Genomic DNA, 17,328 nt, shown 5'->3' with positions numbered 1-17,328 from the left:
TAAAATACCCACCTAAATGCCTTTCTGTTTGGTTTAAACTACCTATCTGAGCATTAAAGTCACCCCCTATGAGTACTATATCTGAGCGTTTAGCTTTCTGTAAAATTCATCTTTCACATCATCTGAGCTGCAGTCGGTGGGAGCGTAGGCAGAAACGACGAAAAGGCAACGACGTGTGTCTCTATCCTTCCGAGTTCTTACGGAGCCGTTTAGCCGAACAGCACATAGACGACTGTTGACGGGGATCCACTCTAACAGTGCTTGTTCCGCCCTCATGCTTAGTGCTATCCCTACTCCTGCCAGTCCACGAGAGCTGGCCATCGGGTCACCAGATACACGGAGGGTGTATCTCGTTGGCTCTCCGTTTTGCTGAGGTGAGGTCAAGTGAATGACCACACTGGGATCCTGTATGCGTGTTTCGGAGACACAGCACACATCAATAGTACGGGATTCTAGGGTTTTAGCCAAGGAAGCCTGCTGACCGATTTGACATAGGATGTGTACATTGAAGGCTCCAATGTGTAGTGTGGAGCGAGGTTTCAGTAGACCTGGGACAGTGTTTTGAGCACTAGAATCGTTGGCCATGGTGACACTTGGGGGGGAAACCGAAAGAAGAAGTTTAGGGTTTGAAGTCTATGTAGGAGGAATAATAGGAATTGAAGACGGAGGTTGATTAGGAATACAGTGGTCTTGAGTGCTGTTAGATGTATGAGGGCGGTTATCACTTCCCGGTTGCCCACACCGTGGAAGGGTTCTTCTGGAGGTACCTGAAAAGGAAATTGGATTAGAGGTATTCTTAGTGACCTGGGAGCGTGACCGCAGTGCCCAACGGACAACTGCTTGAGGTCGGTCACACACGACCTTTTTATGGGCAATTTTTGTGTTAGCTCCGTACTTTTTGGGACCTTACGGCTGGAGACGGGTATCCGTGGGATAAGGCGAGGTGTGCAGTCTTAGGGCCGACTTTTTCTAACCCCACCCCTTCTTGTGGGAAGGTAGCATCGCCGTCATGCTGGTTGTCTGAAGGAAACACTTTACTGCTGTCACATCTCTGTACAGTCAGCAGTACGACTTCGCCTTCGGACCTTGGGTTTGTTGCTTTTAGTCTTACCGCTCTTCAACCGACCTGTCTGACGTGGTAGGACCTTGAGGAACAGTTGTTCCAGTCAGTATAGCTCGGTTGCTTCATCACGATAGGCAAGCCCGACCACCACTTCAAGGTAGCAACAACGGCCGGGGCTGACTAACTGACTTACAGTAGAATCATGTTTGCGTATTGGTGAGGAGTCCGTTACAGTTACAAGACAGCTGTACAATTACCACTAGTTTTCAAGTTTCAAGCAACTATGGAACTCCTTTACTCATTCAAATGGTAAACAGATAGTAGATTGAATTTCGAGATAAAACCGACAATTGTTAAAATTCCGTGGAAGTCACTTGCATACGCCGGTGTTACATCAAAATTTCGTGGGACTAACTGCTAATTGTTCTTTATAAACATTTCAAACCAAGACAAATAATCTTGATGATGGCGCTTCTTAAAACAAGTAACTTTAGGATTACCAATATCAATCTAAAATTCTATAAGCAATATGTCCTAAGAATATAGATTGAAAACAGTAAGCTCTTTATTAAAAATTCTTATGAAGAAACTGTCAAATTATTAGGATATTTATTTATATACATAATAATTATGTACAAACACAAAATGCCATTTAAGCAATAATAATCACAAAACTCAAAACGATTCTGCTTCACGCATATCTGAAACAAGTTTTGTAACAATAGCTTTAAGATTAGAGTCAAATTTATCGTCAGCAACCATTTCATTAATCAAATGTTTACGCATAAATATTCGACAGTTTCGACAAAGTCTTGTATACGCTGATAACTGCAATAATTTAGCTAAAACATTTTGATATTCGCCAGTGCATAATTCCATAATTGTATATTGTAAGAAAGCAATATTTCCTTCACTGGTGTCTCCAAAATTGTAATTCTAATGGAAAATAACAAAAATAGTATTTGAGTAATGATTGGAAGAAAATAGGACAGACTTAGTGTAAATCAACTTTATGGTTACAAACTCATACTTTTATGTTGAGAGTCTGACGAAATCTCTGCACAGATTCGAAAAGCTTGTTTGGCTTTCGCCAACATACGTCACCTATGACGAAGGAGAGATATCCGTCTATCAATTAAGAGACGAGTACACTACGCAGCAGTTCGTTCTAATTTACGGCTGCGAAGACACTCGTAGGCTACTAGTATTTGATTGCAGATACCTTGGAAATATTACTCGCATCCGCTGAGTTTATCGGGTAAGTAATAGTGAAGTTAGACGCAAGACAATAGGGAATAATGGTAAATCAGTTTATGAGGTTGTGAATCGTCACCGACTGAGATGTCTGAATGGCGTGCTATGTATGCCTAAACACCGATTACAAAGACACGCAATGGTGACTAGTGTTGGGGCTGGTTGGAAAAAAGTTAGGGACGGCCAAACCAAAACGTGGCATCAGTCCACAGTGTCACTAACTTCTGGTATGAGCCATGTTGGTAGATGCAGACTACTTGGTTGGGGTCCGCGTGACTATCGTAACCAATGGTTAGGGACTGTGTGTGACATGGCTCAGAATCGATCACAATGGCGTCGGTGTATACACTATTTGTCTTCCCTTAAACTAAGAGATTAAAAGCGCTTCATATCTTTCTTTCTACGAACTAATTCTTTCTTCCTGTATTATGTCCTTATATGCAATCGGTCTTTTATATATAACTTATATGAATCCGGTGTTCGTCTTGTTGTGCTAATGAGGTGTGACAACTTGGACTGATGCATATATATATCTGGTCTTGCGTAATAAAGAACTTATTAGCAATATATATCCATAACCCTGCCAGTAACGAATATCGTACAGATCCCTAACAAGTACTTGGATACTACTATTGACCGAATTCTATCGATCAAATTTTCAATATGACTTGATACAGTTGATACCTAACAGTTAGATAAAATGATAATAATTATTAATAGTGATTAAACAAAACATTCAAGCGAAATACTCTAATCAATCTGCACATTTGCTAGTCAAAATCTTCAAAATAATATGAAATTCATATATAGGCCTCATTGTTTTCATATACTAGGACGAATGAAACGAAAACTAACATCCATAATACTATAACATACTGAAAAGAGTTAGTTTCATGTATTGTGCTGCTTTGGTCTGGGCACCCAGGCAGTATCACAGCCCACACACAAACAGAATGAATAAAAAAACACCAACAACAACAACAACAAAATAAACTATAAAAAGAAAACAATAAACATTACCTACCTTTAGTACGGTTAATGGAAAATTATAAACAAGACAAAGTAAACCTAAAGCTTGACCAGCATTAGATTTAGCTTTAACTGTTAAATTAGTATTATTTAATATATCCCAAAATCCACACTTGATCATCATCTAAAATAAAAGATTTAAAAGAAAAAACAATAAATTAAATACCCTGAATAGTAATTACTAGAAAGTTTCTCTTTTAATTTATCTACAAAGATAATATAATCTGACTTTAAAAGATGGGTAGCAGTATACCGCTGTCGTGTGTATGCTACTCATATCGACAGCTATAAGTAGTATGTATTATCAATCGAAAGTGAATTGTCTGGCGGTAGAAGGTTAAGAAGATCAAAGAAAAGAGAACTAGAACAAATGATAATTGGTATAGAAACGAAAAAAAAACAATAAATTTTGAGACGATTGATTGTATGATTTTTAGATTTTATGAATATATTATGTCATTTTGTATTCAAATACATTCGATTTTCCCAACTTATGTTCTCGTTCACTACACCACTAGACCTTATAAAATCACAATAATTCAAAGTAAAGTATATGGATCTGTGTACAGCCAAGATCTTCAACATAAACGTCAAAATAGTTCCACTATATGGAGCTGAAACTTGGAGAACAACCACAACCATAATCAAGAATGTACAAGTATTTATAAATAACTGTCAACACAAGATAATTCAGAACCGTTAGCTGGACATCATCAGCAACAACCTGCTGTGACAAAGAACAAACCCGATTCCAGCTGAAGAGGAAATTAGGAAAAGATGATGTAGGTGGATAGGACTATGAGAATCATCAAGTTGCATCAAAAGGCGAGCCTTGACTTGGAACCCTGAAGGGTAAAGAAGAAGAGGTATACCAAATAACATTGAGCTGGAAACTGGAGGCAAAACATCAAAGGAATGAATAGCACTTGGAAACAACTGGAAAGTAGGATACAGCAGAGAGTTGGTTGGAGAATCCTAGTCGGTGCCCTATGTTCCATGAAGGGTGACAAGCTTAAGTAAGTGTATTGATAATAAACTGTATAATAATAATTATTATTATTGGCATAACACCATCGAAAAGCACAACGCAGATAACATCCAAGCTTGTCCTCCAACATTTGCTACTATATATGTGTATATACATGACATAATAAATTAGGCAGTAAAGGAACTTATCAATTAGGAACAATTTAATCAATTACAATGAAATGATAAAAACGACAAAACTTATCCCCTTACTTACCAAAAATCGTCGATGACAATTTAGAATACCACCTAATACACGTGGATAAAAACGATTGAAAGGCATTTCAGACATAACACAGTGTAATAAAATATGAATCATTTCCCTTTCTCTACCGGCTATACTGCCTGCTACAAGTTGAACACCTGGTGAATTAGCGGAAGTGTGACAAGATTTGAGTAAAGCTGAAGCTGTAGCATCTGGACCACCAGGAGTAGAAACTAAAATACTAAATGTTAATTGACGAGAAGTTGTACGTAGGCCAAGTTTTTCTGCAACGGCTACCAACTAAAATCCAAGTAAATTTGTGTGAAAAATTCAATACGGTTTTTTAAAGGTCCATTGGTGGCAGATGAGGCAATAGAATTGCTAAATATTAGCAAATTAAATTAATCATACTAAATATAAATCTACAAAGGAGTTGAAATGGGATTCTTAATGATGAAAGCACCCAGATTTTAGCTAGTAGATTACGAGTCCAGATAACAGATTCATGTACTAACACCTTAGTAAATGTGCTATATCCCGATAAGAATTATGAATGGTAACTTTTAGGATCCGTTTATGGACCAATAATATGCGTATATTTTTATCGTATAACTGTTAAATAATTAAACTATTCATATTCATGTCCCTCTTATTATAAACTTCCATTTGATCTATAGACTATTATTATACGATTCACCATTCTTGAGTTATGTCCAGTTTATTAATTACTATCTCCCACATTCACAGTCACATTTGGCCAAATCTTGTACAAATGCTGTTTCCTATTTTATGGTACGATGTGGTCTGTTTGGTTTGTATATAAACCCAGTATGTCTGAAATACATGATTCATATCACAGAGGTTGAGATTGGTGTTCTGGACTTAACAGGCAAGCAGGTCTAAGCAGGAAGAAGGACCGATAAAGACTCTAGACTACTCATACTTGTTTTATGTGTCATTAGCTCGATCGATAAATTACTGTTTTCTAATTGGAGGTATCACCACGTTATACGTTATCAGGGCACTCAGGCCACAAGTTATAACAAAATGTTTTAATCCAACCCTAAACATCGAGGAAAAAACAGAAAACAGAAGTTTTTTTCCCCTCTTCTATAGGTATGAAATATACGAATAGTTCTTCAAAAGAATTTGAAATATCTTTGAGAATAACCTATCAAAGGTACTAGATCACACAAGCAATTGAAAATCTGAAAAATCAAAGTGTTTTGGCCTATTACTTGTACAGATTTCAGGAATTATTGCATTTCCCAACATATACTATCATTGAAAAACCAAGATAATATTAACCTTATTGATTGGTAAATATAAAGATAAAAATCAGCAAAAAAAAACTTAACACTCATACTTCAGGATTTAAAGATGGTTTAGATTTTTCATCATCTTTGGATTTTACAGATGAAATATCATTCACTAATCGATTTACTGCTGAACCAATTAACCACCAACGACCAGTAGATGAAGCATTTAGTAAATCTTCTAATCCAACAGTTAAACACATATCATCAGTAACAGACAATCCTATGAAATGTAAAGATATAAAAATTGATATATAATTTCTTTTCACTGTGGTTTTGAAAAAGAAATGCAATAACAAACAAAATGACTAAAGGAAAATATTGAACGCTTCGACTTTGTTCAAGCACTATACCGACAATATTCTTAACTCAGAACCTAACTATCAAGAAAAAAAACTTGTCAGTATAGGGTTGTGGAGATTATTAAGCTTTTGATTGAGATTGTGAACCGACTAATGTTAGACCACCATTGAAAACCTGGAAGCACTGGACGGCCGTTTCGTTCTATTATTGCACTCCTCAGTAGTGCTCACTAGTGACTAGCTTTGTGAGGGAATTCTCGGAGTTCTAGTGTGGATTCGTGACCGGTGGATCCAATCCGTGTCAGGTAGATTCAGGTATCTACCTCATTACATTGGAAGATGGTCACGCAATTTTGTAGATTGGTTGAGGTTAGACATTAACACCGATGGATACCGACTCAAAGGTCTAGAGGTTAAGCGTTCGCGAGAGAAACTGAGGGCCGTCGGTTCGAATCCCGAGAGTGGGGTCATAGATTCGCATTACTGGGGAGTCGCACGATAAGACGAAACGGCCGTCCAGTGCTTCCACATTTTCAATGGTGGCCCAACATCAATCGGTTCATGATCTCAATAAAAAACTTGGCCTCTGAATTATGTATATGTTATATCCTAATGAAGAATAAATGAATGGTAAGTGGTAGGAATTATTTACGGACTATTATTACATGTATTCTTATTGGATAACAATTAAGTAATTATATCATATGTATATTCATATTCCTTTTGTTCCATGCTTCCATTTGACATATGGACTATTATTATACGATTTACTATTCTTAAGTTATTTCAAATTTGTTAGTTACAGTATGCCATGCTCACAGCTACTTTCGACGTGATCTTATCTAACTGTCATTTTTTTAATCTTATGGTGTGATGTGGTCTGATTTGCTTGTATACAAATTGCGTACGTTTGAAATACATGATTTATACAACGGAAGTTGAAATTATGTTCTGGACTCAAATCGACAGGGCTAGGTGACAAGAACAATTAAGGACTCAGAGTTGACTTTAGGTTGTCCGTACTGGTTAACGCGTCACTAGTTTGATATAGTGCCAAGGTCGTATAAGTCGGTGTTCTAATTGACGATCTTATCACGTGATAATTAACATGGCATAAGAACACAACAATATATATGTGTATAACACACGGAAAAATACGATTTTTAATCATAGTCGTGTTCACACAGTCATAACTTCAGATAGATTTTTTACTGACTAAATTTCAAAAACTGAATGAATAATTAATTTTAATGGTCGAATTCATGAGTCGATGTAAGCTAGACCACCATTGAAAACCTGGCAGCACTGAACGGCAGTTTCGTCCTAGTATGCAACTCCTCAACAGTACGCGTTCACGATTCCGCACGCGGAATTCGAACCCAGGACATTCGGTCTCGCATGCGAACGCTTAAACTCTAGACCATTGAAACGGCACCCAACAGTGTTAATGTCTAACTTCCACCGATCCATAATCTTGCGCAACCCTTCATCCAATATCTGAAGTGGAATGCTTTATCCACCCGTTACTGATTGGACTCCATTGGATATCCATCTAGATTCATCGAGGAAAATCCGAGGTTAAAACGACAATATAAAAAAGAGTTGGTGGCAGCTAAAAAGACCCTCTTTATGAGGTTCCCATTTTTTCAAATTATCTTTTACAGATATTTATTATTCATTATTAAAACTTTTAATTGTTCTGTTTCAAATACCTATGAAGTGGACAGTTATCTGCACATTAGCATATATAATTAGCCGTTCGGTTGTTACATAACTTTCCTCCCAAAATATGATTTTCATAAAGAATCTACGACACAATACCACTCCAAGTTTTAGTGATCCAACATTATTCTATCTTAACGTAGATTACTATTTTCAGAAAATAAATTACGATTGTACAGCTTAAATAAATGAAATCATTGAAAAGAAAATGTTCTCCACTGAATTCCATCTATTCTACTTCAACGTTACCTTTATCGCATCTTAACAACGATGATTGGTTGTTTACTTAGCCAGAATTGCAAATAGTCTGACAGGTAGTAGATGAGTTATATATTCTCTTACCCTTATTATTACTGTGATTGTTGTCGGGGTTTTTTTGGGTGTGGAAATATACTTACGTTCTAGTCAGACTAGTCACGTGTTCTTGATCTGGATTGTGTTGATGTTCCGTGAGATAGACACTAGGACGGCATCTACTAAAGATATTCATCCGAGGCAAATTAGTGTCATATTCGTGTAAACGAGGAAAACGATCGTTATATAAAATCAAGTATAATTTTGTACACTCTCTATTCTGTTTCATTATTTTAGTATAAGATCTAGTGAAACACTATCCGTTTTGGTCTACACTTAATTTGACATCGAGATGTTAAAGATTTATCTGTTTTGTCTAGAATGTTTATGAATACGGGATTCAAATCTTAATCCTTAAGCAACGAATATGCATAAGATTTCACCATTGATCTATTTGTTTCTACAATTAATTCATATAATGAGAATAATTAAGTAAATGATTTGAAAATGCTATAACACATAGAAATATACATGAAATACACACACACGCACACACAAAGACAAACATGTGAGTTACCTTTAGTCCATACCCTTATAAGTTTCTGTAAATGTAATGATCGTGTAACACACTCCTCCATAGAACGTTTCTCTGAAAGACGTTGAATCAGTCCCTCCAATTCAAATCTGGATAAGATGAGAAAAAAAAACAAGGGAGATTATATGATTTCTGATTTCGAAAAAAAATATACGAGAGAAAGAGGGAATTACTACATAACGTACGCTATTTCAAAGTTTTGTAATTTATGCTTTTCAAGTTCAAAATTTGCTTGTTGAATAATTTCTTGACATACATTCAAATTAGATTTTCGTAGATTAACACCAACCGCTAAAAATAAAATAATGATAATACACAGAAATATTATAATCAAGTGTACAAAAGGTTGTTACAAGCATATTTACATTGATTAATCAATGAGTAGTAAACAATGTTATGTTTATTTGGCCAATATAGTAAATTGTATACTATTGATCAAATTATATAACCACTAGTCTAAGTGACTCGATGATAATTGCAATACATTGAAACGTTAGATAGTTGAAGGTAATCAGTGGAAAATCCTGGACCTAGGTTTTGTGTCAGTTGAACTTCATCAGTAAAGTGCATCTACAATCTTGAGGAAACTGATGGTCCCCATGGGATTTGAACCTGTTCCACTTAGTGTCACAACGAGATGTTATCAATGGATCATTCTGGACATGTGGAATATTAGTTTCCTCAAGATACGCTTTGTTGGTTTGTGTTAAATAGTATGAAACTTAGATTCACAGGTGTTTTTCAAGTATCTTCGATGACCTAACATAGTAAGATTAACATAAAACGGTTTCAACTTAGTTTTGTTATTTTGTTTCATCAGTTCACAATGTTGGCTATTATTTTAAACGATTAGATGACTTGATGGTTTTACACAGAAATCATTTTTTGTTGGGTTCTAGGCTAACAATTACACTTATTCAATTAAACAGAATATGATTATTAATATGCCAATTGATATTCAAAGAGCAGGGAAAATCCTATGTATGTACACTTTAAATGATATACAACACATCATGCTGAATGCAAAGAGAAGATAGGTCTTTGAGCAAGAACTAACCCTTAATCCTTGAACCATGTACCAAGTACAAGTAGGTATATTTGGGATTTTTATACACAGTGAATGAGATTAAGTGGTAATACATTCCTGCCCAAACCGAGGCAGAGGAGCTTAGGTTTAAACTCGAGATACTATGATTGAAAGTTAGTTGCTCCAAATAGTGATAAATAAATACTTTATCCTTGATCTCTTAACGGATTACTTGTTTTAATGGTTCTTTATGAAAACACAAAACACACCTAATAAATACCATTGGTATTTGTAAAGCATGTAGAGTTTTGTATACGAGACTATGGTTTACATCAGTCTTTTGCAAATTAACCATGCTATCTAACAGATTAAGACTGAATAAGCTCTATATTATGGTGACCGCTAACTGCATAAATCAACTTACCGATTGTAATAAAATGAGCAGCTTTCACTTTGCCGATGTCACAATCACGTATATACGCCTTCAAAATATCTAAAATAAGAGTACCTGAGATTACCTGAAAATATCATTGACAAATGAAAACGAGTTAACGTTTGTGAAAATTGTTTAAAACTGTTATTAGATGAAAAGCTTATTGAAAAATGTTATATCCCAATGGGAATAATGAATCGTAACTGTTGGAATCTATTTCTGGACTAATATTATACGTATATTTTTATCATATAATTGTTAAGTAGCTAAACTATGCATATTCGTATTCCTTTTATTGTAAGCCTTATTTTGACCTATAGGCTTTTACTATTATGAGATTTACAATTCTTGAGTTATGCCCAGTTTATTTAATTACTACCTCCCACATTCACAGTCACATTTGGCCAAATCTTGTACAAATGCTGTTTCCTATTTTATGGTACGATGTGGTCTGTTTGGTTTGTATATAAACCCAGTATGTCTGAAATACATGATTCATATCACAGAGGTTGAGATTGGTATTCTTGATTTAATAGGAAACAGAACCTATAAAGACTCTAAACTGCTCGTACGTGTTTATGCATCATTGGTTCGATCGATAAATTACTGTTCTGTAATTGGCGATATCATTACGTTATACATTAATAGGGGCACAAACCCATGAGTGATAGCAAAAAACTGAGAACAATGAACTACCTAACTATTTTATCATAATTTTGGACACCTTAGCAATGCGTAAATATTGGCCGATATGCTTGCAATAAAGTTGTTGTAGATAAGCCATATCAGTCAGTCAGTCAGTCAGCTACAACGTAGGACCAGGTACATATTTGCATCGATCCAAGTTGCTATACCTCATTAACACAACAAGATAAACACCGGATTCATAAAAGTAGTTACTTCAATGTTATATAAAATAAAGATTGCAATAAGAATATATTACAGGAAGAAAGAATTAGTTCGTAGAAAGAAAGATATGAAACAATTTTAATCTCTCAGTTCAAGGGAAGACAGATAGTGTATACACCGACGCCATTGTGATCGATTCTGAGCCATGTCATCAAGAGTCTCCAATAATTGGTTGCGGTAGTCACGCGAACCCCAACCAAGTAGTCTGCATTTACCAACATGGCTCAGACTAGAAGTCAATGACTTCAAGCACTGGTTTGGCCGCCCCTAACTTCCAACCATCCCGAACACCGGTTAGCATTGCACGTCGTGGTAATCGGTGTTCAGGCAAGATAAGCCATATTAATGAACCACAAAATAAAATGAAACAATTAGCTACCTGGTGATGTTCATTAGTTTACGATGGTTCCCTTTACTACTTCACCTCATGTTAATAATAATTATTATTATATAAGACAGACTACTAAATCAAAATGATTATAAAATTTAATAATCAATCAATTACTTACTCCAAAACGATATATATAAGCTAAAAATATAGAATATGTACAAATTCCATTTGATGATAATTGTACTTTATTATTATTATTATTATTGATAGGAAATAATCGAAAAATAATTGATTCAATTAAATAGCCAATTAAAGGTATTGATTGAAATAAATGATGTAACATAATTTGAATACAAGTAATACATAGAGCTAATTCTTGATGTAACCAACCAATTTGAGTATGACGATTAATTTGTGTACACTAAAAGAATAATTTTAAAAAAAAAGAGAAATATTGAAGCATACTTCTATTAAATTGCATATTTCTTCAATTAAATGTGATCGAACAGATGCACGAGGATATTTATTAAATAAATCACAAAGTTCTGTAATAATTTTTGACATTTGTGATTCCGATAAACGATTTAATGAACTACGTATTGATTTGCATAGAGTTTCATTGAAATCATGATTATCATGTAACATTGAAATATTAACTTCATTTAATTTTTCATTAACAGATAGATCTGTACACTGGATCGGTTCATTTAACAATGAATCAACTATACAACAACAAAAAAATACAATTAAAAAATTATCAGTATAGGGTTGTGGAGATTATTAAGTTTTTGATTGAGATCATGAATCGATTGATGTTAGACCACCATTGAAAACCTGGAAGCACTGGACGACCGTTTCGTTCTATTATGGGACTCCTCAGTAGTGCTCATCTGCGATCCCATTCACAGGATGCGAACCAAGAGCCCTAGCCGTGACCAGTGAAGCTAATCCATGTCAGGTGGATTCAGGTATCTACCTCAGTACAATGGAAGATGGTCACGCAATTTTGTGGATTGGTTGAGGTTAGACATTAACACCGATGGATACCGACTCAAAGGTCTAGAGGTTAAGCGTTCGCGAGAGAGACTGAAGGCCGTCGGTTTGAATCCCGAGAGTGGGGTCATAGATTCGCACTACTGGGGAGTCGCACGATAGGACGAAACGGCCGTCCAGTGCTTCCAGATTGTCAATGGTGGTCCAACATCAATCGGTGCATAATCTCAATCAAAAAAATTAGAAAATTAACATAAAACTTACCGTCTGAATGTTGATCATCATGATCAGTAATTGATCTACTATTATTACTGCTATTTGTATTTTGACCATATAAATCAAGTTTTTTACTCTCTACAATAGGTTTTTTTAAATTGATATTATTTAAGTTTAACACTAGTACTTTTCTTTGAAGATACTCCAACAGTAGTACATAGAACAGTGTTATTACTATCAGTATTATCCTTTTCTAAATTTATTTGTTTCTCGAAATTTAGTATGTCTAAAATATAAATAAAATTAAATTTAACATTGAAAAGAGAAGAATAAACAGTACAATCAAATCCACATTGTGTTAACCATAGTGGAGTTTGTTCTTTTTTCTGTTTAGTTTTTGTAGAATTACGATTCATTTTCAACTTCTTTGATAATTTTTTAAGAATTTTCTCTTCTTTTTCATTATCTTCAAGTAAGTGTTGTTTACGTATTTCAGTGTAATTCAATTTTCTACAAATTTAAGTTCGATTTAATATAATTTTATTTATAAAAATAGAAATTTTATAATAACATGTTTTATAATAGTCTAAAAACTTACTTGTTTGTGATAGAAGTGTAGGCTTAAACTATGATTTATAGGTGGAAAATAAGTCAGTGTTATAATAATAATAACTCCACTTGTAGCTCTTCTAAGGTTATCGCGGTCTCAAGCTCTAGCAAAGGAGGAGGGTTGGGCATGGGTTCAGCATCCCCCATCCCGTAGAAAACAACCTTGCCAAAAAAACAAAAACTAGGACATGAGGGTGGGCGACCTGTGCTTCCCTAAGAGGGGTAACAAGCATAAGTAAAAAGTAAAGTAAGTCTGTCATCAATAAAGAAGCTAACACACAAGTGCGATGGTCCAAGTCGCTGTACTACATTATTATGATGAGGCGAATATAACAAGTTGAGTTAGAAAAAAGATCGAAATAGTCTAGTGGCAATCATAGTAAGAAAGACTAAACATTGGGGAATACAGTTCAAAAAGATAGGGTGTAAAGGTATGTGCGAACGAGAGGATGATACAGAAAAGGATGTATATGCGCTATTGTGAACAATTTCGGGTCATTTTAGCCAGGACCACGTACTACTGGTCACGACTATCGCACAAACCCTAACCACATAGTCTGTATCTACTAATGTGGATTGAATCAACAGTTGACCAATCTACTAATAATCTATTTCAGCCATTAAGAACCGTATTCTGAAAGTTCTACTCATTACACTCATGTATATTAGCATTCAATATTTGTTCAATAGTTATTTCATTTAATTATACAGGGCAGTAAGAATTTTACCAAATGGAATCATCGAAAGAGAAGCATTTTTATTTATAAATGAGTCACTTGCCAGAATGTTTGGAATGCGCTTCTCTCCCTCTAAATGCAAGTTGTTGCTTCAGGACTGGCCTGCGTCAACACCTGAACTAAAGATAGGGAGTGAAGTAATCGAACGCGTAGACAACTTCACTTATCTTGGAAGTCTGATCAGCCCTAATGGGTTGGTGTCTGACGAAATCTCAGCACGGATTCGAAAAGCTCGCTTGGCTTTTGCCAACATACGTCACCTATGGCGAAGGCGAGATATCCGTCTATCAATAAAAGGACGAGTATACTGCGCGGCAGTCCGTTCTGTTTTAATTTACGGCAGCGAAACATGGCCTTTAAGAGTAGAAGACACCCGTAAGCTACTAGTATTTGACCACAGATACCTCAGAAATATTGCTGGCGTCTGCTGGGATCACCGGGTAAGTAATAGTGAGGTTAGACGCAGGGTATTAGGGAATGATGGTAAATCAGTTGATGAGATTGTGAATCTTCGTCGACTGAGATTGTTGGGCCACGTGTTGCATATGCCTGAACACCGATTACCACGACGTGCAATGCTAACCGATGTTGGAGATGGTTGTAAGAAAGTTAGGGGCGGCCAAACCAAAACGTGGCATCAGTGCTTGAAGACACTAACTTCTAGTCTTAGCCATGTTGGTAGATGCAGATTACTTGGTTGGGGTCCGCGTGACTATCGTAACCAATGATTGGAGACTCTTGGTGACATGGCTCAGAATCGATCACAATGGCGTTGGTGTATACACTCTCTGTCTTCCCTTAAACTAAGAGATTAAAATCGCTTCATATCTTTCTACGTACTAATTCTTTCTTCCTGTACTATATCTTTATTGCAATCTTTCCTTTATATATTACCACCTCTGAATTAACTACTTTTATGAATCCGGTGTCCATCTTGTTGTGTTAATGAGGTATGGCAACTTGGACCGATGCAAATATGTACCTGGTCCTACGTTGTAGCTGACTGACTGACTGACACTTGTAATCTTTAGATATTTAGAATTATTCTTGACTTACTTCTTCTTTGACTTTGTCATATTCCTGAAAAAAAAATAGGAATTTTAAGGATAAAATTGCACTTTCAAATTTTATAAAACATTTACTAGATACAGATATTCGTGTACTTGGCCTTGGGTCATAGTTCAAATATGAGGGCTATCGACACTACAGTGCTGTTAGAGGTATGAGGGCGGTTGTCACTTTCCGAATGCCCAAACCGTGGAAGGGCTCTTCTAGTGGTACCTAAGAAGGAAATTGAGTTATAGGTGGTCTTGGTGACCTGAGAGCGTGATCGAAGTGCCCAAGGGACAACTACTTGAGGTCACATACGACCTTTTTGTGGATAGTTTTCGTGTCAGCTCCGTACTTGCTGGTTCCTTACCACCGGAGATCGATGGTATTCAAGCTGTATTACATAACAGACCTGCCACTGAGACAAATTGTTAGTTAAACAACTTGATCTGTTTTATCACGTGATCAAGAGTGCTTAATGGGTCTAGATAACATTGCCCTTCTTATTTGTTTTTCAATACTTAGCTCTGAATTTCTATATTTTGTAAACAGGAAGGTGGTCAGGCATTGCATTATATCTGGTGTCAGCTGATAATGAAAACCCATGGGTGATAACCTAAACTCGTAACACAAGCCCGTCTCCTAATATGTATGAATATACGAAAGCATTACCTATTTCCTCGAATACAAAGGATAATTTTCCATGTGAGAGTTAGTTATACGTATCAAAACTGTTATCCCAATATTATTTAATTACTTTGCATTTTTATTTGATTTATAACGAGATAGTGTTTTCCGTTTAGCCAATAGGTCTCTTAAGGACACCAGTATATTATACTTCTACTCAATAAGGGAAGCAGGAATTTACAGTTGGTCGCAAAATGAGTAGTTTGTGTAAAGTAGGCATAATAAATTTTCCGAGAATGGAAGCGGCTCACAATTAGACGCTAGTACGTGTGTGTGTGAATAAAATGACAATGTAAGTGTGTCAAGAAACATACGATACTGTGTTATAAGATAGGTTTACGACAATTGAACCTAAACATCAGGGTTAAGATATTAAGTTAAGACTACCAGGATTAATTTATCTAGGTATAAGAACAAATTGAGAATCTAGGGAAGATCGATCAATAAATAACGGATGGGTTAATAGCTCATTCTTGACAAAACATACACAAACTCACCACGTACCACGACAAATCAGACCTTGAAAGCAAAAGCACCGCTGTTGGCTACAAGCACTGACACTCAATTCAGTTTCAGTTTGGGAAGGACAGGAGGTTTGATGGCCTGTGTTGGTGCTGGCAATGGTGGTCTCTCAGTTTATCCAAATTTTTTTTGAAAGAGTCGGAAATAGGTGACTCACACCGATCATAGAAGGAAAAACAGTCTCCAAAGAGGTCTGTCTTAAACAAAAACTCAATAAAAGAAGGTTCTTCTGTTCCCCGTCTTCTAAATGGCATCCAGCAGGAAACTCCTAGAAGCCGCAATCGCAAGGCTTGATCGGTTTCTAGCGGGAAACATAACCTGACCTCTCAGGTCGTCGACAACCCTCCGGAATCCAACAGTAGGTTTGACGCAACTGTTGTTGCTTCTCCTAGCACCGTTGACGAATGGGTACAAGTTGTAAGGAAGAAACAACCTAGCGATATAAGAGGAGACCTGCACCCGTAAAAGTAGTCGAAAAATCGAAAGTTGATCATAGCGACAGACCAGCTATTTTTCATAGAATCAAGGAGAGCGAGAGCTTTGAACCTAAAGCTCGTTTTGAGCATGACATTGTACTGATTAAACAGCTGCTTAATCAACTCATGCTTCAAAATATCACCGGGGTCGCCTTACTAAAGGTGTACAGACTAGGGAGTCTAGTGAACTTGAAACCACATCAATGCAGACTGCTTAAAGTAGTATTCAAATCTTCGAACGAACGTGACCTAATTTTACAGAATGGACATAAATTACAGTGTTCAGGAGTTTTTATCCGTAAGGACTTACCATTGGCAGACCGTGTAAAAAGACGGGAAGCCGAAAAAGAACTACAACTTAGGCTGGACGCAGCCAAAAGAACCTGAAAATTGTAAATTTTCGGAATGTAAGGCTTCGACAGAGAATGATGCCTAAGCCACTCTAGGTGAAACACGAAGCCACTTAAATAGGCTTCGGATCTGTTACACTAATGCCCAAAGCTTACTCAATAAGCGATCGGAACTAGGTGTA

General features: G+C 36.2%; 1 protein-coding gene across 2 annotated transcripts; it reads right to left on the bottom strand.

Annotated features, from left to right (window-relative positions):
• Positions 1–1,656: 1,656 nt before the first annotated feature.
• Positions 1,657–16,353, bottom strand: NOM1_1 (Nucleolar MIF4G domain-containing protein 1). Of its 2 annotated transcripts, XM_051212584.1 has the most exons (14): positions 16,296–16,353; positions 15,118–15,141; positions 13,056–13,225; positions 12,903–13,001; positions 12,764–12,853; positions 11,972–12,228; positions 11,685–11,927; positions 10,258–10,351; positions 8,992–9,097; positions 8,789–8,895; positions 5,944–6,116; positions 4,590–4,877; positions 3,342–3,470; positions 1,657–1,999 (listed from the first exon to the last, which is right to left on the bottom strand). In XM_051212584.1, the coding sequence occupies exons 2-14, from the start codon at positions 15,135–15,137 to the stop codon at positions 1,739–1,741; spliced, it is 2,037 nt and encodes a 678-aa protein (XP_051072773.1). In that variant the 5' UTR covers positions 15,138–15,141; positions 16,296–16,353; the 3' UTR covers positions 1,657–1,738. The 2 variants fall into 2 exon arrangements, with proteins under 2 accessions (XP_051072773.1, XP_051072774.1); XM_051212585.1 differs by lacking the exon at positions 11,972–12,228 and having other exon boundaries at positions 16,303–16,353.
• Between the last annotated feature and the right edge of the window lie 975 nt (positions 16,354–17,328).

Source organism: Schistosoma haematobium, chromosome ZW, assembly GCF_000699445.3.
Source record: "Schistosoma haematobium chromosome ZW, whole genome shotgun sequence".
Classification (NCBI taxonomy): Eukaryota; Metazoa; Platyhelminthes; class Trematoda; order Strigeidida; family Schistosomatidae; genus Schistosoma; species Schistosoma haematobium.
The sequence above is the reverse complement of the archived record's forward strand: the minus strand, read 5'-3'. Positions and strand labels throughout refer to the sequence as shown.